At 38.6% G+C, this 21,591-nt stretch overlaps 1 protein-coding gene and 7 non-coding genes across 17 annotated transcripts in view; 7 read left to right on the top strand and 1 right to left on the bottom strand.

The window, feature by feature from the left end:
• micu3a (mitochondrial calcium uptake family, member 3a) overlaps positions 1 to 21,591 on the top strand; it is a 47,008-nt gene that overhangs the window by 22,967 nt on the left and 2,450 nt on the right. For 4 of the 10 annotated variants that reach the window (XM_051385174.1, XM_051385169.1, XM_051385170.1 and 1 more), the window contains 5 exons: positions 4,100 to 4,194; positions 4,340 to 4,511; positions 5,677 to 5,785; positions 5,894 to 6,051; positions 7,387 to 10,403. In XM_051385174.1, the coding sequence (XP_051241134.1) occupies positions 4,100 to 4,194; positions 4,340 to 4,511; positions 5,677 to 5,785; positions 5,894 to 6,051; positions 7,387 to 7,485 (633 nt within the window). In that variant the 3' untranslated portion in view covers positions 7,486 to 10,403. Of the gene's footprint in view, positions 1 to 4,099; positions 4,195 to 4,339; positions 4,512 to 5,676; positions 5,786 to 5,893; positions 6,052 to 6,915; positions 6,985 to 7,383; positions 11,330 to 21,183; positions 21,451 to 21,591 lie in introns of those variants that run through there. The other 6 variants (XM_051385175.1, XM_051385176.1, XM_051385173.1 and 3 more) reach the window with 4 other exon arrangements.
• LOC127355650 (small nucleolar RNA U3) lies at positions 10,185 to 10,400 on the top strand. The gene has a single exon (XR_007881797.1). It is a non-coding gene; the product is annotated as a small nucleolar RNA U3 (small nucleolar RNA).
• On the top strand, positions 11,108 to 11,323 carry LOC127355660 (small nucleolar RNA U3). The gene has a single exon (XR_007881807.1). It is a non-coding gene; the product is annotated as a small nucleolar RNA U3 (small nucleolar RNA).
• LOC127355656 (small nucleolar RNA U3) lies at positions 14,258 to 14,473 on the top strand. The gene has a single exon (XR_007881803.1). It is a non-coding gene; the product is annotated as a small nucleolar RNA U3 (small nucleolar RNA).
• LOC127355652 (small nucleolar RNA U3) lies at positions 16,965 to 17,180 on the bottom strand. Its single transcript, XR_007881799.1, has one exon. It is a non-coding gene; the product is annotated as a small nucleolar RNA U3 (small nucleolar RNA).
• On the top strand, positions 19,080 to 19,295 carry LOC127355673 (small nucleolar RNA U3). Its single transcript, XR_007881820.1, has one exon. It is a non-coding gene; the product is annotated as a small nucleolar RNA U3 (small nucleolar RNA).
• LOC127355669 (small nucleolar RNA U3) lies at positions 19,722 to 19,937 on the top strand. The gene has a single exon (XR_007881816.1). It is a non-coding gene; the product is annotated as a small nucleolar RNA U3 (small nucleolar RNA).
• On the top strand, positions 20,660 to 20,875 carry LOC127355649 (small nucleolar RNA U3). Its single transcript, XR_007881796.1, has one exon. It is a non-coding gene; the product is annotated as a small nucleolar RNA U3 (small nucleolar RNA).

Raw genomic sequence — 21,591 nt, 5'->3', positions numbered from 1 at the left:
AAAGAAGCAGGTTGTATTTAGAGAAAGATGTGTTTACTCAACAGATTAGTCACCATTATACCTCTTTGCCTTTGTCTGGAGAAGGAGGGACTGACTGACAGGCTGAGAAGGAGGGAGGGAAGGAAAGCGCAAATCACCTCTATGTTTGTCAGGTGAAGGAGGTACTGACGGGTAGTATGAGGAGAAAGGAAATCAGAGTAATCAGAGCAGGGGCAGGGTAAGAGGGAACAAAGTGATAGGAGAGGGAAAGAAAGAGAGAGAAGGTGGGAGATAGAGTTAGGAGGGGGAAAGGCAACCAGGTCGTGGGAAGGGAAGGGGAGGGTTAGCTGTTTGTACCCTGGAAGGTGTGACTGACTGACAGTCTGACTGACTTGACTGAGGGCCGACAATGAGCTCTTGCTCCGAGGTATTACTCACAGATAGGGAGGATGAGGAAGACCGTTTAGTGTTTACATCAGTAATTACTGTTTTTACCTTCAGCTTCATGATCAAAGTCTGTTAAAGCTCTCACACACAGAGAAGGACAAATAGACACACACATACACCAGGTGTTGGCTCGTGCCTTGTGGGCGTGGTAACCATTACGTCTTTACGAGGGTGATGAGCTCACACTGGTGCTGCCACACTTCCAGGAATTAGTGTTATGATCAGTTTGGCATTACGTCTACCCGGGTTTAGACTGATATGGCGTCTTAAAAGGGCTGATATTAAGACCAATATTTTTATTCAACCTTCTGATATAAGTCTTTTGAGTGAAATTACGCCACAGCATAATGAGAAGTTGCTTTAGATCAGACATCTAAAATAAGTAGCAGTAATAATAAGTAATGGTCATCTACTATTATCAAAACAATCAATAACTCTGGTAAGGAAGAAACCTCTATCATGTTCGATGTTGACAGTACTGACCAATGTCAAACAGTTATCAGATGCCAAGTCATAAAATGATAATGATTAAAGCTACACTTATTCATATTTTTTATAATAACAAAGGAGCACATCACTATCAACTCTGCAGTTTCATTCGCCTTGCTTTCAGCAGCAGGCAGCTGTTTTCACTGAAGAATCACAGATAAACCCACTGTACACTGTCTGTCCAGCACCAAACCGCAGACACACGGCAGCTAACTGATGTACACAGGGGAGCATTCAGCAGCGTAAGAGCGTCTGTTTCCCTTAGGGGTTTCTGGAGAACAAAACAGCTAAAAAGAGAGGGAATATTGGTGGCTACACACAACAACTCAAATGTATGTATGTTAACACATTCACCATAACAATCCTATAAGGTGATAATGTAGCAATGTTGCGTTTATAGTTAATTTTGCTGCACTCAAATGGCCAAAAAATACTTAATGCAGCTTATATATAATAACATATTCATATTAATAAAAGTTCATTAATATTAGATGTATAATATTAATTAAGAAGTAGTTTTTGTGGAGAATACTACAGTTGGTCTATAGCGTGCAGATGAAAAGACCACCTCTGGTTCAATACAGTATTTGATTTCATACATTTGCCATAGTGTATATCAAAATATAATTATTTATTTATCTGTCTCTTGTTTTCGTGTTCCTATCACTGGGAGAGCAAAACAAACAGTTTGAGATTATGAAAAGAATGAGAGGGATATGGATAAAGAAGGGAAGAGAGGCAGAGGCACACCACCTGGATGCTGTCTAGAAGCATGAACAGCCCATGTGTCATAAAGACACGGTAATGCGTCAGTTATAAGATAAAAGAGCAAAAGTATTTTTGTCCTGTTTGTCCGTAATCAGAGGCTTAATAAAAAGACACTCAAACAAGTGAGACATGTAAAAAAAGACACTGGAATGATAAGTCTGTAATTGTTTCAGTTTGTCTGTGTTTAGATGAAGTACTGGAAGACTAGACTGCAAAGTGAATCAGAAACAGACTCAATGTTGGGAGTCACACTAATGTTGGTGGTCCTAAAACAGCGTTTACTTTTAATGTTTGTTTCCCAGAAGACATTTTTATCCTGTGAATTACCGACCCGCATCCATTTTGTTTGGAATTTGGTTATTGCCTTAATCTACTGCATCTCAGCGTAGAGAATATTATTATAATGCAAACTCAGACCCACAGTCTGATTTGGCTAACTGCTTTGAATGCTTACATAATAGATTTTGCCAGTTGAGTTTTTTGTTTACTAATCATGGGGAAGGTATGATCAACAAGTTAGGAAAGAACAACAACATTTTTCTGCTTCATGAAATAGTTTTTATTTATCACAACATGTATCTCTATACCAGATGGTTTCACCCCTTCTGGCCCCTAAAAAGTATTCACATGAAACAGTCAAAGAATCGCTGTTGGCATGCAGTGCTCAGTGCAAAGAAATAAGGGCCTGAGTTGACTGTGTATTAAAGGTGGAAGCACTTCTCTGTCATATCATTTACATTTACAAACTAATGAACTCATTTGCTTATTGATAAAATGAATACACATCTCATGTCACAACAAACAACACAACAACTGCACTGGCAACATCTGTCACAGATGTGAACCTGTGTAGTTTGCCTAATGAACATCTTTTTTTATTTTTGTAAACCTGTTTCATCTTGTTTGACATTTGCTTCTTGTCCCACATTGGATTTTAGGATTTTACTCTTGAGGTAGAACCAAGAATGGCATCGTGGTGATGATTATAATGATGATGATGATGATGATGATGATGATGATGATGATGATGGAAATGGCATAAATGCTCTTACTCCTTAGAAGGACATGAGATTCCACCCAATCTGATGTCTGCATATACCTCAGCATGGCCATGAATTGGAAAGGGGGTTTGGCTGGGTGGGACATGGCAGGGAGAGAGACTAAAGATGGGCTTTGGACATCCTCTCTTTCTGCCCTGACGATGGCTGACAGTCACCTTTTTCTGAGCTAGATTTGTTAGCAAGCGTAAACATGTGAAATACACACTCAAGCACACTTTTCTTAAAGACTCATTAAACGTACCTGTGTCACCTTGTTTTGGTTAGGGATTAAACAATTATTAACCAACTGATTATAGCATGAGCAAACAAACATCCCAAAGCCCGCTGAAGGGGTTTCAAATGACCAGGATTCAGTAAATGTTCAATTTTAGACTGTGGAGGGAGGACAAAGGGGCAAAGAAAGGAGTAAAAATAGGAAAGAAAGATACGAAAATAAATAAATATTGCATATATGACACTGATTCTCGTATGTTGACGGAAAAAGGTGGACATGGCTCACATTCTCTGCATTTGTGCTTATTTGGGTTTTGTTTCTGTGCTGCTGTTGTGATTTGAGGTTCTGTGTGGGTGTGTCAATGTGGCATTTGCAGAGAAGTGCATGAGATGTGGTGGCTTTAATGTCCGTGTCTGTTTGGCAGCTTAGTGTTATGTATTTGTCTGTCTTGCCCTGAGTTGTTCTTCCAAATCTTGTCTCTTTCTGTTCTTGTCTTCCTGGTCAACACTTTGTCCTCCTTCCTATATTCTTGCTGACCCCCTGTCCACACCCTCCCTCCGCTCAGTGAATATTTGCATGACTCTGTTTTTCATTGTGTCTCTGTATCTTTATGTGTGCTTCTACCTGAACACTACTTGTGTCTTCACCAGACCAGTATGGGTCTGTATTTCATGCTGCTACAGCAACACCCGTCGCCGGTCTAGGCAGCATAGCCTACCTCTCATTTTATTTCCTGACTTTGACTGCTAAATGAAAATGGATGGAAACCTCTGTTCATTTTACCTGTCCATTTTTTCTGCACAAACTGTTTGAGAGTGAAATGTACTGAATCTGTTATATATCAAATAGATACTTTTTCCATTTAAGAGGTTTATCTTGTTTAACATAAATGTTATGGCTGCCTAGACTGGTATGTTTGATGTCATGATGGCTGCTGACTGTTCGTCTGAGCTGATTCTTACAGTTTGACGTTGCTCATTTGGCTCACGTTCTGCACACGTACGGCGGAAACCTGCTTCCTGCTAGCCATGTTGGTTTGAAGATGGACTCGTCCTGCCCACTGCTTCTCCTCCAACAACATTGCTTCATGTTATTAATTAGTCTCTCATTAATCCTCTCTCTTATTCCTGATGACTTGTAGCGAGCAGATGAGAGTATCACCATCGACACCACCCTACTGGTCCATTTCTTTGGGAAGAAAGGGAAGGCAGAGCTTACATTTGATGACTTCTACAGGTACTAAAATGCTATAAACAATATTAAAGGACCGGTGTGTACGATTTAGTGACATCTAGTGGCATCTCAACTAGTAACATGCTTTTTTGATAAATCTCTGAATAAAATCTCTTTCTCCTTCTTTTGCTTCCTTGCTGCTTTTCAGGTTTATGGATAACCTTCAAACAGAGGTTTTGGAAATTGAGTTTCTGACCTACTCTAAAGGGATGACCACCATCAGTGAAGAAGACTTTGCCAAAATCCTGCTGCGCTTCACCAACGTGGAGAACATCAGCGCCTACCTGGAGAATGTCCGTCAGTGTATACCTGACGAGAAGGTACACGCACGCAGTTCTTTACTAGAAGAGGAACGCACAGCAAATCAAACGCTGTGCAATAGACACAAAATACACAAACTCTATCTCATCCTATTTGTGTGTGGATGTAGCTGTTCAATATAATAAAAATTTTCTTCAGTTAATTAAAGTAAAAATATTGGGAAAATACAAAAGAGCTGCAGAAAAGCCAAAAGGGTGATAGTTAAGTGTGAAGTAGGTAGGATTTTGGATCGTTTATTTATCTTTATGTAACACCGGATACCTTTCCTTTTTCTATCTGTTTCATTTCTTCTTCCTGCTTTTTGGGCGCTCCCGCCTTCCAGCCGTCTAGATCGTCCATAATTTCCCACCCCTGTCTCTGCCTGAGGCTGTTGTGGCTTTCCACACTTCAGCGCTCCACTGCACGCACACACACACACACACACACACACACACACACACACACACACACACACGACTGCACTTCCACCTGTTCACCTACATGTGAATATCTATCTATCTATCTATCTATCTATCTATCTATCTATCTATCTATCTATTAGCATGTAGTTCTTATGCAACCCAACTCTATTTCTGTCCCTTCCTTCTTTCCTTTTCATGCTGTGGAAGAAGCAGGAGGTTGGTCTCTGCCTTGTACAATACACAACCTGCAGTTACAATCTGTCAGTCTGTCCTCCCTTAGTTAGTTCACCATCTTCTTTGTTTATCCATATCAGGGATGTCTAGGTTGAGATACACAGCTGCCTAGTTCTTTTTGTACATGTGTTTTTTAATCTGCATCTTTTCCTTTGCACCTGCAAAGACTGCATTTCCTTTGTCTCCGTTTATAGATTTTTTATTAATCCAACTGTAGGTTTGATCTTGATTCACAACAAAAAGCATGTGGCGGTTACAGCTACTTGTTGAATGGCTTAAGCATTATTACTGTATGCTGCTACTTTGGGGTTATGAAACACTGCAAGAAGGCTGCTGTTGAAATGCTACATATCATGAACACACAATCCTTTCATTAATGATCTTTTATGTCATTAATGGGACTATTTCATGGAATATCTGAGTTATTGATTGATAGTATGAGTTGCTTTTTTTAAGTTTTGATTGGTCAAGGTCCGTTTGAATGGCAGTATGTGCTGAAACACTCATTGCTCTTTTTCTGGTATTTCAGGGAATCACCTTTGATGAGTTCAGATCCTTCTTCCAGTTTCTGAACAACCTTGAGGACTTTGCCATTGCCATGCAGATGTACAATTTTGCATCTCGCTCCATTGGACAAGGTAGGAGGACAGCGGCGGCAGCTGGGGCCACCTGTGTGTCTTTCCTTCTAACTCGGTGTGCAACAAGTTGCCGAAATGATCAAAACTGTTTTCACTCTCTCCTACCAGATGAGTTTGCAAGAGCGGTGTATGTGGCCACTGGGCTGAAGCTGACACGTCACCTTGTACACACCATCTTCAAGATCTTTGACGTAGATCATGACGACCAGCTCTCCTATAAGGAGTTCATCGGTATAATGAAGGACCGTCTGCACAGGGGAGCCAGGGTGAGGAACCGAAAGAAACAGAAAGATTATTAGAAAGCTGGTTCAAACCCAGGTGATTCAGTTAAAGAACTCTATAACAACTAGACTGGCCTGCTCTTTAAAAGCTTGTTTTGATTTATTTTAAACAACAAAGGCTGTCCTCCTGCCACTGCAAACAACTCAAGTAAGCCAAAATCAACACAAGATATAATATCAAATGTGACATGTAAAGTAACATCTGCTGAATAGAATAGAATCCATATGTTACATTTAAACATATAAGGCTGATAAAAGATCTCAAATAAAATTTCAGTTAATAGGGATGAAAAAATCTAAATGTAAATTAAATCTTGCTGGTAAAAACTTCAATAAGTTCCTTGCAGTTGAATTACCTTGAGTGGTTCACAGTGTTGTTTCCAAGGAGGGATACTGCCATCTAGTGGTGTATTCTGGTACAATACAACAGCACAGAGTCTTCTTTACAGAACACAAGATGTCCGGTTGATATTAAAATGTGTCTGATATGCCACAACCATCACTAACATTGCACAACAGTGAACCTTCTGTACTTGTTAAATCGTTCTAGTTATGGTTGTATAGGCTTCTTTGAATGCTGTCCTGGCCTCACAGTCTTGGCTTATTAACAGTGTTCTCTCTCTCTTTCTCTCCACCTCTCCTGGCTTTACTTGCATCCTCAATCTCCTCTCTTTCTGCCACACTCACCTGTCATCCCAACCTCTCCTATGTTACAACACTCGTACTTTCTTCTTTCCCATCCATCACCACTATTCTATTTGGTGTCTGTTGTCATGCCTGCCTCCTTGTGTTTCCCCTTCTTTCTTTTCGTTTTTTCTCTGCCATGATGTCTATCTACTGACCTCTCAGGGCTATAAATCTGTGGAGCGTGCCACCTCTTTTAAATCCTGTCTGAAGAAGGAGCTAGCAAGCAGATAAGTACCACCAACAACCTATATTTTATATCTAGAGTTTGAGTCATTTTTTGAAGACATATTAATCTGGAAAGGAGCCACAATAATTCTCCTCACCTTACCTCTTTGACTTTAAACCACCTGGAATATGACTTTTATCAATAGCACCAGTGCTTGGTTAAATGCTCTTTCAATTCCCGCCATTGAATGTAACCTCTGATCTTCTACATGTATTTTAAAGGTAAAACAATAGTGGGGGGCAATAGCAAGGGGCAAAATGACTTTAAACTTCTCTAGTGCAACGCATTACAGCATGGGTAAATCTGAGTTACCTGAATAATTACTTTTTTCACTTTGATAGCCAAGTCTCTCTTCTGACTTCTGGCTCTCAACGTGACTGTGCCTCCCTTTTCTCTGTGTTTACCAGATGAAGGGCCGACACTACACCTCCTTCTCCAATTGTGTTCGCTCTGGGGCCAGAAGACAAGTGCACCAGCTCTGGAGGAGGTACAAGGAGAAGCCGTAGAGGAGGGGAGAGAAGGAAGGAAGAAGTCTGGTGATGGAATAAATTGAATTGAGCTCTGACTTTTAAAGTCAGTAGTCTGACTTAACAGCATTGTATTTTTTGAGGGCAGATCTCCAATGGACCTCCAAAACAGACAACTACAAGCATGACACAGCTGACCGCGCTCTGTATGCTAATAATGAGCAACATCATTCCTTTTTGGGTTCCTGTTTTCCCAGTCATTGTGATCTGATGTCAGTCATCCCAAGTACGTTTTACAGAGTATTAAAACAACAGAATTATACTAAAATATGACTGTAGTGTCAAAGCATGACTCCTCCCCAACAGTCAGTACTAACTAACTAATCATTATTTCTGTTTTGGATAAATCTGCATTTTTTTTTTAAATTAAGCTATAAAAAATATTATTGTGACCAGTCTGAAAATGCAAAGTACTAATTTTATAACATATTATATACATATAACTAAACAAGTGAACATTTTTGAAGTTCTTCCTACCAACCAGTACTTTCACTTAATGAATGACATTATCGATTACTCATAAAAAAATATAATATATGCTTGTTTTTAACTTTTTTCTGCACTACAAAGTGTAACTGAAAGAGCACAACAATAATAACAAAATCTATTTGATAATTATAACATTAAAAAATAACAGTAATGTAAAATAGTATATTAACATACAAAGGAACACTACAGTTTTAGAATTAAAGGAAGGCTTTGTGAATATGTTTTGTCCTCACATCATTTAAATAATTTCAGTCTTTTTTCACTTAATTTGAGTTTGATCTCATTTCGCCATTATAGTTGTTGCTTTTTATTGCACCGAGAGAGAGAGAGCACGTAAACACTATTAATACAGTTAGAAATGCTTTATTATCCTAATATTACTATGGCACTAGACAATGGAAGAGATTTCTTTTTTGTAATTTCAATATTTGACATCACTGAATCCTTAATGTTTTAACCTTTGTGTTAGTCTTAGTTGCATGTATGGCATATATACAGTATGTCTATATAGGACATAGATATCAACATAGGTGCCTTCTACCCATTCCTTATCTCATCTGAAAAATGTCACATAGGAAATCACTTTTCCAGCAAATAATTCAGCACCATGTAGCTTTTAATAACAACAGAACTTAAAAGATGTACTGTATGATTCACTGACCCTTCTTTAATGTCGTAATATATTTTTAATTGAATATTTGGACGTCTTGGGGTGAAATAAGGAATATATTTTGAATATATTGAAATGAAGGAAAAAGTCTATATGTGTAAGAAATTGCAGTTGTTTTTTTTCATAGTTAGTTTCCATAGAAGTTATTTCTCATAATATAAATGATCTCCATCGTGTTATCAATAATGGATGTTTGTCACATCAGTGGACCTGGTGAATGAATTTTCATGCATGAATAAACTATTTTAAGAGGACGTCTGTGGTTTTCACTGAGCATGCGCAATGAAACTCTTTCCGCGACTACTTTTTTAATTGACAGAAAGGGACCAATGAAGTTGTAGTACGTGTTTTGACTTTATGTTGGTCCTAATGAGACACCGAGACGAAGCTGGCTGTGGGGCAATTGAAGCACTTAGCTGACTTATTAGCGAGCTACTTAGCGTTAGCACACTGGATAGTAAAGTGAAAGGGATACCGGTGTGCCAGCTAAGTATCACCAGTTTTTCCTGATTCGTTTTCACAAGTTTGTTCATTATAATGTGTGTTTGGTGAAGTTTATCTGTGACGTTAGTTTATAGAGCTACAGACGTGTAAAAACTAACCCTAATCTCACCTGTCGTCGGTGGTTACAGTGATAGCTAGAAGAGACAGTCCACTTTTCTAATTAACTCACTGATATGTTGATGTAACGTTAAGTTGTCATAAGTTAGGAAGGCAAATGGTGATAGGGTATTTTCAACTGTAAACATAGCATACACTGGATAATTTAAAAGAAAAATACTCATCAAAACTGACCCCTCGTCGAAGAAATGTTAATGTTAACGTTATAATGAAAGGCTGCCCTCATGTGTCGTAACCTAGCAACTGCTCATAAAACGGCACCAGTGAAGACGTTCCCGTTATGGTAACTTACGTAAAATGACCACAGGGTTTGTCCGATATTCAACGTACCGAGACATTATCTGTAGGTAGACCACAAATGCGTGTTAGTTGTCGTCGTTTCAATTACTTAAGTTGATGCTCCAGAAACCCTCAAAGCAAAACGGGTCTGTTGTTAGGGTTGTAAACGGAACTGTCCTGCGGTGCCATGTTCCTGCCCGGAGCATTATTAACGCTGCATCGTTCAGAATGTATCTCGTAAAAACGGTTTGAAACTAAATTTAATTACTTTTAATACTTAAAACCTCGTCCCTTTTGGATTTATATTAACGTTAATTGTCCCAGCAGCCCGATCTGTTAAGGTGTTGAGTCGTACAAAACGTCAAAAAATGAGTAAAAAGAAATTAACGGACGTGCGTGACTCAAAGCGCAAAGCATTGTGGGTAATAAGAAGTTGAATTCTAACATTTAATGAACATCTCTGTTGTCGATTCAGACTAAAGTTGTGTTATTGTGACTTTGTTACGGTTATACTATGTTTACGTGTCATTATTTGGTCGTTTTGGTAATTTTGCCTCCGCACCCTGAGTGAGAACGGTAGTCCTGTGAATCACCTGCTGTATTCACCCTCAATCTCACTAAGACTATACTTTCAGGGATCATTTCTATAGTTTCTGACTTGAGAAATGTGTTTCTAAAGTGTTTGGTCTCGCTAACCACGATGATGAGTCGTGATATTTCCTTCTGAGCGTGAAGCTGACAGAGAATAATGATTCAGTTCATATGTTCTCTGTCATTGATGACCGTTCATTGTTTCCTAGAGGAGCATTGAGGAAGGGAATATGATCAGAGTGGTTTTCTACAACTTGGTTAAACAAAAAATGATATATTAGTGTAGTTGATATGTAATTAAAATAAAAAGGTAGGATTCCAGGTACTTCCATTTCACTATATTTTCTAACATTTTATACACAACATAATTATTAGTAAACATAGTTGACAGATGTATATATTGTAAATATGAGTAAAGTAATCATTGTGGTTTCAAAACTACCATTGTAAAAAAACAACAACTCTATTTTGAATATATATTGACGTAACTTGTGTATTTTTAAACATAAATTAATGACATAATAGTGTAGAGGTTCTGCCAATCAGAACATTTCTCTGCCTGGAATAATGCAGACTATATTGTACTATCCAAAACAAATGAGAAGAAAGATCCAATTTTACAGTGTCATTAATTTAAACTTGGTCTGTAATATTTCTTCTAGTTAGTGAGTAAAAGTAGTGTCTTAACTTTGACTAAATGTAATCATTGTAACTTTTTATAACTTTTCTTACTTTACTTAAAACCAAAGTTTTTCTCTATTTCAGTGCTGCCTTTCTCTCCTGTCTGTGTGCTCTCTTTATCACAGCGGTGCTCTCAGTCTTGCAGTGATTGGCTGTGCTATGCTGTCTCATTTACATAAACAGATATGACTGGAGGAGACAGCAGAGAGGAACCCTGAGTGAGAACGGTAGTCCTGTGAATGACCTGCTGTGTTCACCCTCAATCACATTAAGACTATACTTTCAGGGATCATTTCTATAGTTCCTGACTTGAGAAATGTGTTTCTAAAGTGTTTGGTCTCGCTAACCACGATGATGAGTCGTGATATTTCCTTCTGAGCGTGAAGCTGACAGAGAATAATGATTCAGTTCATATGTTCTCTGTCATTGATGACCGTTCATTGTTTCCTAGAGGAGCATTGAGGAAGGGAATATGTTCAGAGTGGTAGTTAATCATGTTAAAAAGTAAATCTGAACTGTTACATTATAATAGCAGGTATAGATCATGAAGGGGTGGTTAATGTTTAATCTTGATTTAATTACTTTTCAAACTTTGACTAAATGTAGTAATTGTAATTTTCTATATTTGTTCTTCTCTTGTATTACTGAAATGAACAATATGTAAAATATTTACTATATTAAAAAGATAAAATTACAGTAAACATGTTAAATTGAAATACTGTCTGCTCTGACAATAATTTTCTTTATGTTTTGTCCTGTGTGACTGCGCCTGTTTGGACAAACCGGGTTGCCAGGTATGAACCTAATGTCTGCGTGAACACAGCGAGCTGCAGCCATGGCAGCAATGAGAGTATCCGCAGAGATAATGTTGGAGTCTGTCCGACCTAAACAGCCTCTGCATCTGTATAAACCCATGACCAGAGACGTAGTCAAACATGGGTAAATGTTGGAGATACATTTGAAAGATGGAGACAGCTTTGTATCAGAAAGGACTTCAGGACTTATGTGGAGCTCGGGGTGGTGTGTCGGTGTGTGGAGATGTTTTTGCTGAACAGAACCGCTGTGAGACGTTAGTGAAAGCATTTTAATATTAGTTAAAATACGGTTTATTTCTCTGATTCACCGGCTGTGTTACCGGCGCTCTCTCTGCTCCTCAGTCCTCATCATTGACAGTATGGTCCTCATCATTGACAGTATATATATATATGGTCCTCACTCATTCAAACAAACCAAAGGAAACTTCTGGGGGTCGCTTTTTTGGAGCACAGACCGCAACCAGACACAGACGTGTACATGGAATAAACCAAGCGAGGACACAGTTAGGAGACTATTATAGTTTGGCCCGTGAACTGTGCCTGATAGCGCCAGTTTCACTCATATTGCATGCGGACTGTGGAGCAGTTGGACCGCTATCAGGCACACAGAGGAGTGTATGGGACGGACCGCCCTGTTTACTACCTCGACAGAAATATACAACAGAAACACAATTATGACTGTAGATTGACTCAATTGGCAAATGTGATTTATAGTATATAGAGTAACATAACTCATGCCCATCCCTAGCTGCTAGCTATTTATCTATGTTATCCTATATAAACCATCTGTAATCTAAAGTGTACAGACCAGCTGCTTTAAGTCAATGATTTTGTAGATGAATGTAACAACAAGCATATTTATTCATCAACACAGGAAGTCATAAACTAAGATGAAATGATCAACTTCATGGCAGAAAGGGTTTATGTTTATTTATTTTTCCAGGAGCTGTGGCTGGGACTGCTCACCATATGACAAAGGAACACAACATGACTGCATTAACACAATGGGACACAGTACTGGCTCATAGGAGGCTCATGAGGCTCTGACAGACATTATCAGGAACAAGCAATGGCTGAAGTGAGTTCATAAGTACCTGAACTCATTTGTGTGTTTGTTTTTGAACAATGAGAATAAAAAGCTAGATAAATGCCCATAACTGTATGTTTTCACAGATCTCCAGCTGATCTTGAGTCTGTGCAGAATCACACACTGATGTATGATTTAGCTCTGCAGCCTTTGAGGCCAGAACCCTGCTCACAGCCCTGGACTACAACGACCATAAGGACCAATCAGACCGGACGAAACCTGATGGAAGCAAACAGTGAGTTGGATTGTTTTTAGGCCATATTAAGGTGCTTGCTGCACAATATAATGTATCTTATTTATATAATCTAGTGGAGACCTAAAGAGGAGAGGGTGGTCTTATTCTCCACCTGTTTCTTTCCTACATCAACTCTTTGCTAAGAACTAGTCCACAGCACAGTACAACACCACAATTTCTGTCTAATTATTCTCAACGCTGCCGCCTTCCAGACAGACTGTCAGAGCCTCGAACCTGTAGCTACAGTCACTCTATAATCCTTTTGTTCTTTATTGTATTCAGTAACTGTTTATATCCATATTCTCACTTTCTGCATTACTTTTACAGTAAGGTCATTACATTGCCTTGAGTTATATTGTAAAACATTATGGTGAAAATTACTTGAATCTGGAAACTACAATAGCGAGTACTGAAATCTTTGATTACTATATTTTATTATTGTTGCTCTATTATTATTATAACTTTTATTGTTGCTATCATTAGTTTAGTCATATACTATGTACAATGGGTAGGTTTAAGACATTTTTCACTTATAACTATTGTAACTCGTGTTTTTCACGACCATTATCAATAACTCATCATTTCATTACAATGCTGTCTAATCCCTTTTGTGAGTATGGACATCTGCCTGTGTTGCTCTGTAAATAGGACATTTATACATGATTAATAAAGTAGTTGATGGCTTTTAATGTGATCCTTCTTTCATCAACTCATAACGCTCACCTTTACTGATGGGTTCATTTTAAAGTAATAATTATTACAGCATTATTTTAATAAATACCTCAACTACAAAAACAAACAATATGATATAAACATGAATCAGCTTAAACTCTAATTGTAATAATCGTCGGTATAACATTGATAATGTTTATTTTAAATGTACAAACAGTGAAGTGTTTTGATGACCTGATGATCTACAAAGGGAGAAGGTCTTGAACTGTAGGTTCAGTGTCCTCAACCTGGAAACCCAGGGGAGACAACTTGCTACAATGTTATGAATTTGGACTACAGTACCCATTTTAAACATGTGCTGTCAATCTTACAAATAGATCCTTTAAAACCAAAGTTTTTCTCTATCCCAGTGCTGCCTTTCTCTCCTGTCTGTGTGCTCTCTTTATCACAGCGGTGCTCTCAGAGTCTCGCAGTGATTGGCTGTGCTATGCTGTCTCATTTACATAAACACATATGACTGGAGGAGACAGAAAGAGGAGACAGCAGAGAGGAACCCTGAGTGAGAACGGTAGTCCTGTGAATGACCTGCTGTGTTCACCCTCAATCACACTAAGACTATACTTTCAGGGATCATTTCTATAGTTTCTGTCTTGAGAAATGTGTTTCTAAAGTGTTTGGTCTCGCTAACCACGATGATGAGTCGTGATATTTCCTTCTGAGCGTGAAGCTGACACAGAATAATGATTCAGTTCATATGTTCTCTGTCATTGATGACCGTTCATTGTTTCCCAGAGGAGCATTGAGGAAGGCAATATGATCAGAGTGGTAGCAGGAGATATTGTGAATAAATAAAGTGGTCAAAAAGAATTATTTCATGTTTAATCTAAACCTTTTCCACATTTAAAAAATGTGTCTGTTTAAAGTTTTATTGACTATAAACAATAATGAGTTACATTCCTGAGTTTGAAATGTATTCTGTGTTTTGTAAAAAAAATAATGAAAAAATATAAATTAATCTTAATAGGAAAGAATTGACACTATAATGACTGGTTAATATGGTTGCTTGGGGATTTTATAGATTTTATTAATTAGATTATATCAATTCTAAAAAAGTGTTAAAAAGATTAAGGTTTAGTGAGAAAACAACTATTATTAATTGATTAGTGATTTGACAGAGCAGTGATCACCAATGTTGTTAATCAGTTCATCATTTAGGTCATTTATCAAATAGATCAGTGGCCTAAAGTTGTCTCATGCAGCCTTTATTGTAAAAAAACAATAAGGCTTTACAGTATCATTAATGTTTATTGGGACATTAGCCATTATCAGATGGAGTTGTTCCTCTGATGTTCATGAGCTCTTCTCTAGTGAAAGAGCTCCGGGTATCACAGCAGAAAACTGAATTGGAAACAAAACAAGAAAAAACAATGTACACACTGAGGAGACCGTTCGTGGCGCCATCTTGTATTTTAATTTAAAACACTTAAATCAGTAATAATACTAAACCCTTTAATTTCTGGAATACCATCATTTCACATTATGTTTCATTTTCTCAATAAACAACCGAACCATGACAGTTGTGTCCATCTCAGTTATTAAAGTTAGAAATCATGAAGCCAGAGGAGCCATCCAACACAACTCTGAGCCGAACAATCTAAATGAGAAACGCTTCACGAATTTGCGTCATCCTTGCGCTTATCGATTTCAGAGGCTGTTACTGGCTCATGTACAAATGAAACAGGCCAATGGGGTTGTCTTGACCCGCACCCATTGGTCGGTTTCATTTAGCTGCTGTGCTGTGATTCGACAGCTCGTTGCATAACCCGCCTACCCCACAGCCATGTTCAGTGTCATTATCATTGAGCGGACGGACATGTAGGTAAGACCAACTTTATTGTTTGTAAAAGTATGTGCTACAGCGAAAAGGTAGCTTATATATTAGAAAATAATCAGTCAGCAGTGAAATAGCGAGCCAATTTAACGTTAGCGTGGCAAAGTTAAGCCTGTCAGTGTCATTCCTGATCGAGGTGAAATGTGTTATAAATGTGTAATAATATTCCGACTACTGGGTTTACTTGTTGAGACCTAGGATATTGTACTACTACTGTGTGGAGTCGAAATTTGAAGTTTAACTGTGCTTTAGATGCTGTTTAAAAACGTGATGAGCCAACTTGGCTCACACGACGCTGAAGTTGGCTTCCGATTTCCGAGGGGAAATTAACTTATTGTGCAGTGCGACTGTTTGTCCACTGATTGTCTGTTTTTTGTGACACTTCTTGATGTGAAAACGTTTTAGACAGTTTAGGTAAGACATCAGCTTTGCCTGACACCTACGATTGTATCTGTGAAACTTTTATTTTATTTGTGAAAATGCTAAAGGGGAGATTTCACCGTTTTTGTTTTACACCAAGACCTCATTAGACCAGTTCCGGATCAAAAACCACTGTACCTAGACCTCTCAAATCTGGACTGGATTGATGTACAGACCCTGAAGATTCATAAAAACACCGTTGAGGGAGGAGAGAGGTCGGCGCTGCGTTGATACAGTGCCCAGCTGCAGCACAGCTTCAACCAGCTGACCTCTTGGGCTCACGCTGGTCTACACTTAGACCGTGCCCAGGGAGTACACAGGTAAGTCAAAAATCTGTCTGAGGTGTCTGTCGTTTAACACCTGTCTCTGTGTGTCTCTGTGTGCCTCTGTGTGTGTCTCTCTCTCTCTGTGTGTGTGTGTGTGTCTGTGTGTCTGTGTGTCTGTGTACGCCCACAGGGGAACTCATTGGGGTGGAGTACCTGTTCTCCCAGACGGGCAGACAGGACCTGGACGATCCTGGCGCTCCAGGAGTGACTGATGAGGAGGAAGTGGGAGGGGGCAGTGATGGGGGGTTCGAGGAGATTCGTCTCCTCGAACAACACGGTGCTCTCCTTCAGTCCTCAAACCTTGATAAATTACCTTAATGATGAACTGATTAACAACATTGGTGATCAGTGCTCTGTCAAATCACTAATCAATTAATAATAGTTGTTTCCTCACTAAACCTTAATCTTTTTAACACCTTTTTAGAATTGATATAATCTAATTAATAAAATCTATAAAATCCCCAAGCAACCATATTAACTACTCATTGTAGTGCCAATTCTTTCCTATTAAGATTAATTTATATTTTACACAGAATACATTTCAAACTCAGGAATGTAACTCATTATTGTTTATAGTCAATAAAACTTTAAACAGACACATTTTTAAAATGTGGAAAAGGTTTAGATTAAACATGAAACATTTCTTTTTGACCACGTACTTTATTCACAATATCTCCTGCTACCACTCTGATCATATTCCCTTCCTCAATGCTCCTCTAGGAAACAATGAACGGTCATCAATGACAGAGAACATATGAACTGAATCATTATTCTGTGTCAGCTTCACGCTCAGAAGGAAATATCACGACTCATCATCGTGGTTAGCGAGACCAAACACTTTAGAAACACATTTCTCAAGTCAGAAACTATAGAAATGATCCCTGAAAGTATAGTCTTAATGTGATTGAGGGTGAACACAGCAGGTGATTCACAGGACTACCGTTCTCACTCAGGGTTGTTCTCTGCTGTCTCCTCCAGTTGCTGTGTGACAACATAACACGGCCAATCACTGTACTGACTGACTGACTGACTGTGACAGCACACAGATAGAGGAGAACAGCAGAACTGAGTGATGATTAAGAAAAAGCTTGTATCAAAGTAAAATACTCATTCCTCTCACTGACTGGAAGAAGAAAGGCTGTTAAAATCTCAATAAGCATTCATTTTACTATAAAGACTTATTTTTTATTTTACAATAAAGGCTGCATGAGATCATTTTAGGCCACTGATCTATTTGATAAATGATCTAAATGATTAACTGATTAACAACTTTGGTAATCACTGCTCTGTCAACCCACTAATCAATTATAGTTGTTCCCTCTCTAAACCTTAATCTCTTTAACCCTTTTTTTAAATTTAAATATAATCAAATTATTAAAATCTGCAATATAATAATGATGGCAGTGCGACACTGAAGCTGAACTACAACTCCATAGAACTACAGCTTTAAAGCTTGCTTTGTTGTGAAAAAAAAATCAAATGACATAAAACATCCGGCAACTGGTTCATTGCCTGAATGAATCAGCTGACTGGATCGCGTCCAATAAGGTGATTCACTGGCACTGCCTTGTCTCGATTCTGACAGGCGACAGGTTGAGACGGTTTGGAATTTGAGCACCTTTAACACTTTATAACCGCTCTAAACAATGCACAATTTATGGGTTGTAGTAGTAGGTGCGTTGTTGCTGTTGAGTTGGTATTGCGTTTGTATTGGATCATAATGGAGCCAGCCAAGAAGAGAGGTCGTTCTGACATGTGGGTCAAGTGGTTCAGCGATTCACCAAAGCTTAATTTGCCCATCACTACCATCAATAACAAGCACCACACACCTACATTAAAGTCTATGTCTTCTGTTAGAATAAAAATTATCTATGATATATTTAATATGTCTTTTTAATATAATTAACAAACAGACCTTAATAGGCCTTGTAGGTCAGGTCACAATGAACACCGAACCCCACCAGCGTGTCGTCCAGGCCCCTCGTGGTCTGGGGACTGCCCTCGACCATCCTACGCCTGTCGATGGCGTGGTTGTGCACCATGAGGGCATTCTGCTTACTACTGCCCCCTTTGTCTCTCTCTCCCTCGTGGGACACAATGATGTTCACGGCGTATCCCAAGTCGTTTCCGAGCAGCCACCGGAACGTCTGACGTGGTCCCCGTACTGATCGGTGGGGTCGCCTGCCTACTTCACCACCCTGTCCTTTGCCTCACAGCGCACCAGTTTGGGGTTCTTAAACTTAAGTGGCAGTGGCAGAGACCCCCTTCTGGTCGTGGGTAAAGGCCAGCGCCTCCTGAGAGGCCCGCAGGGTCAGGTTGGAGGTCGCTGGCTCAAAGCAGAAAACGGGCTGCATTTTCTAGAAAGACAAGAAATAAGATTTAAATCACTAATCTGCTAATACACATGCACTGTTTACATCCTACTAATAGTCTATTACTGTACACAGTAATACTGTGCCCATTCATTAACATACGTTAAACATCGGTTAAGGTTTAGTATTAAATAAATAAGTCAGTTAAATGGCCAGTTGACAGGGGGAAATAATGACAGTAATTATGATACTGAACAGTGTATATTACTGTTTGAGTGTGAAGCATGCAGTTAATAATGATTTAGTTCACTGTTTTTTGTCATTGATGATCACCTCTATCTGTGTGCTGTCACAGTCAGTCAGTCAGTACAGTGATTGGCTGTGTTATGTTGTCACACGGCAACTGGAGGAGACAGCAGAGAGGAACCCTGAGTGAGAACGGTAGTCCTGTGGATGACCTGCTGTGTTCACCCTCAATTGATTTAAGACTATACTTTCAGGGATTATTTCTATAGTTTCTGACTTGAGAAATGTGTTTCTAGAGTGTTTGGTGTCGTTAACCACCATGATGAGTCGTGATATTTCTTTCTGAGCGTGAAGCTGACACAGAATAATGATTCACTTCATGTGTTCTCTCTCATTGATGACCGTTCATTGTTTCCTAGAGGAGCAATGAGGAAGGGAATATGATCAGAGTGGTGTTGGTTGATATGTCAAAAAATTACATGAATTTAAATGAATCTTGCAATAAATAACATCATTTGCATGGAGTGATAATGTTGGGAAACCATGAATAGCGTGTTTAACATCGGTTAAGGTTTAGTATTGAATAAATAAGTCAATTAAATGGCCAGTTGACAGGGGGAAATAATGACATTAATTATGATACTGAACAGTGTATATTACTGTTTGAGTGTGAAGCATGCAGTTAATAATGATTTAGTTCACTGGTTTTTGTCATTGATGATCATTCTGAGTGTATTTTGATACTTGCATCCAGCAGGTTACCTTCTTTTCTGACTGGACGAGACACAGAAACTGGAGGAGGGTTTTGTTGGCAGAGAGGAACCCTGAGTGACATTAACTTTACAGTGAATGACCTGCTGTGTTCACCCTCCTTCACATTAAGACTATACTTTCAGGGATCATTTCTATAGTTTCTGACTTGAGAAATGTGTTTCTAAAGTGTTTGGTCTCGCTAACCACGATGATGAGTCGTGATGTTTCCTTCTGAGCGTGAAGCTGACAGAGAATAATGATTCAGTTCATATGTTCTCTGCCATTGATGACCGTTCATTGTTTCCTAGAGGAGCATTGAGGAAAGGAATATGATCAGAGTGGTTTTCTACAACTTGGTTAAATTAAAAATTATGATATATTAGTGTAGTTGATATAGAATTAAGATTAGAAGGTAGAATTCCAGTGTAACTTCCAGGTACTTCCATTTCACTATATTTTCTAACATTTTATACACAACATAATTATTAGTAAACATAGTTGACAGATGTATATATTGTAAATATGAGTAAAGTAATCATTGTGGTTTCAAAACTACCATTGTAAAAAAACAACAACTCTATTTTGAATATATATTGACGTAACTTGTGTATTTTTAAACATAAATTAATGACATAATAGTGTAGAGGTTCTGCCAATCAGAACATTTCTCTGCCTGGAATAATGCAGACTATATTGTACTATCCAAAACAAATGAGAAGAACGATCCAATTTTACAGTGTCATTAATGTAAACTTGGTCTGTAATATTTCTTCTAGTTAGTGAGTAAAAGTAGTGTCTTAACTTTGACTAAATGTAATCATTGTAACTTTTTATAACTTTTCTTACTTTACTTAAAACCAAAGTTTTTCTCTATTTCAGTGCTGCCTTTCTCTCCTGTCTGTGTGCTCTCTTTATCACAGCGGTGCTCTCAGTCTCGCAGTGATTGGCTGTGCTATGCTGTCTCATTTACATAAACAGATATGACTGGAGGAGACAGCAGAGAGGAACCCTGAGTGAGAACGGTAGTCCTGTGAATGACATGCTGTGTTCACCCTCAATCTCACTAAGACTATACTTTCAGGGATCATTTCTATAGTTTCTGACTTGAGAAATGTGTTTCTAAAGTGTTTGGTCTCGCTAACCACGATGATGAGTCGTGATATTTCCTTCTGAGCGTGAAGCTGACAGAGAATAATGATTCAGTTCATATGTTCTCTGTCATTGATGACCGTTCATTGTTTCCTAGAGGAGCATTGAGGAAGGGAATATGATCAGAGTGGTAGTTAATCATGTTAAAAAGTAAATCTGAACTGTTACATTATAATAGCAGGTATAGATCATGAAGGGGTGGTTAATGTTTAATCTTGATTTAATTACTTTTCAAACTTTGACTAAATGTGGTAATTGTAATTTTCTATATTTGTTCTTCTCTTATATTACTGAAATGAACAATATGTAAAATATTTACTATATTAAAAAGATAAAATTACAGTAAACATGTTAAATTGAAATACTGTCTGCTCTGACAATAATTTTCTTTATGTTTTGTCCTGTGTGACTGCGCCTGTTTGGACAAACCGGGTTGCCAGGTATGAACCTAATGTCTGCGTGAACACAGCGAGCTGCAGCCATGGCAGCAATGAGAGTATCCGCAGAGATAATGTTGGAGTCTGTCCGACCTAAACAGCCTCTGCATCTCCATGACCAGAGACGTAGTCAAACATGGGTAAATGTTGGAGATACATTTGAAAGATGGAGACAGCTTTGTATCAGAAAGGACTTCAGGACTTATGTGGAGCTCGGGGTGGTGTGTCGGTGTGTGGAGATGTTTTTGCTGAACAGAACCGCTGTGAGACGTTAGTGAAAGCATTTTAATATTAGTTAAAATACGGTTTATTTCTCTGATTCATCGGCTGTGTTACCGGCGCTCTCTCTGCTCCTCAGTCCTCATCATTGACAGTATGGTCCTCATCATTGACAGTATATATATATATGGT

Source organism: Dicentrarchus labrax, unplaced genomic scaffold (assembly GCF_905237075.1).
Source record: "Dicentrarchus labrax unplaced genomic scaffold, dlabrax2021, whole genome shotgun sequence".
Lineage (NCBI taxonomy): Eukaryota > Metazoa > Chordata > Actinopteri > Moronidae > Dicentrarchus > Dicentrarchus labrax.
This window is presented reverse-complemented; position numbering and strand designations above follow the sequence as displayed.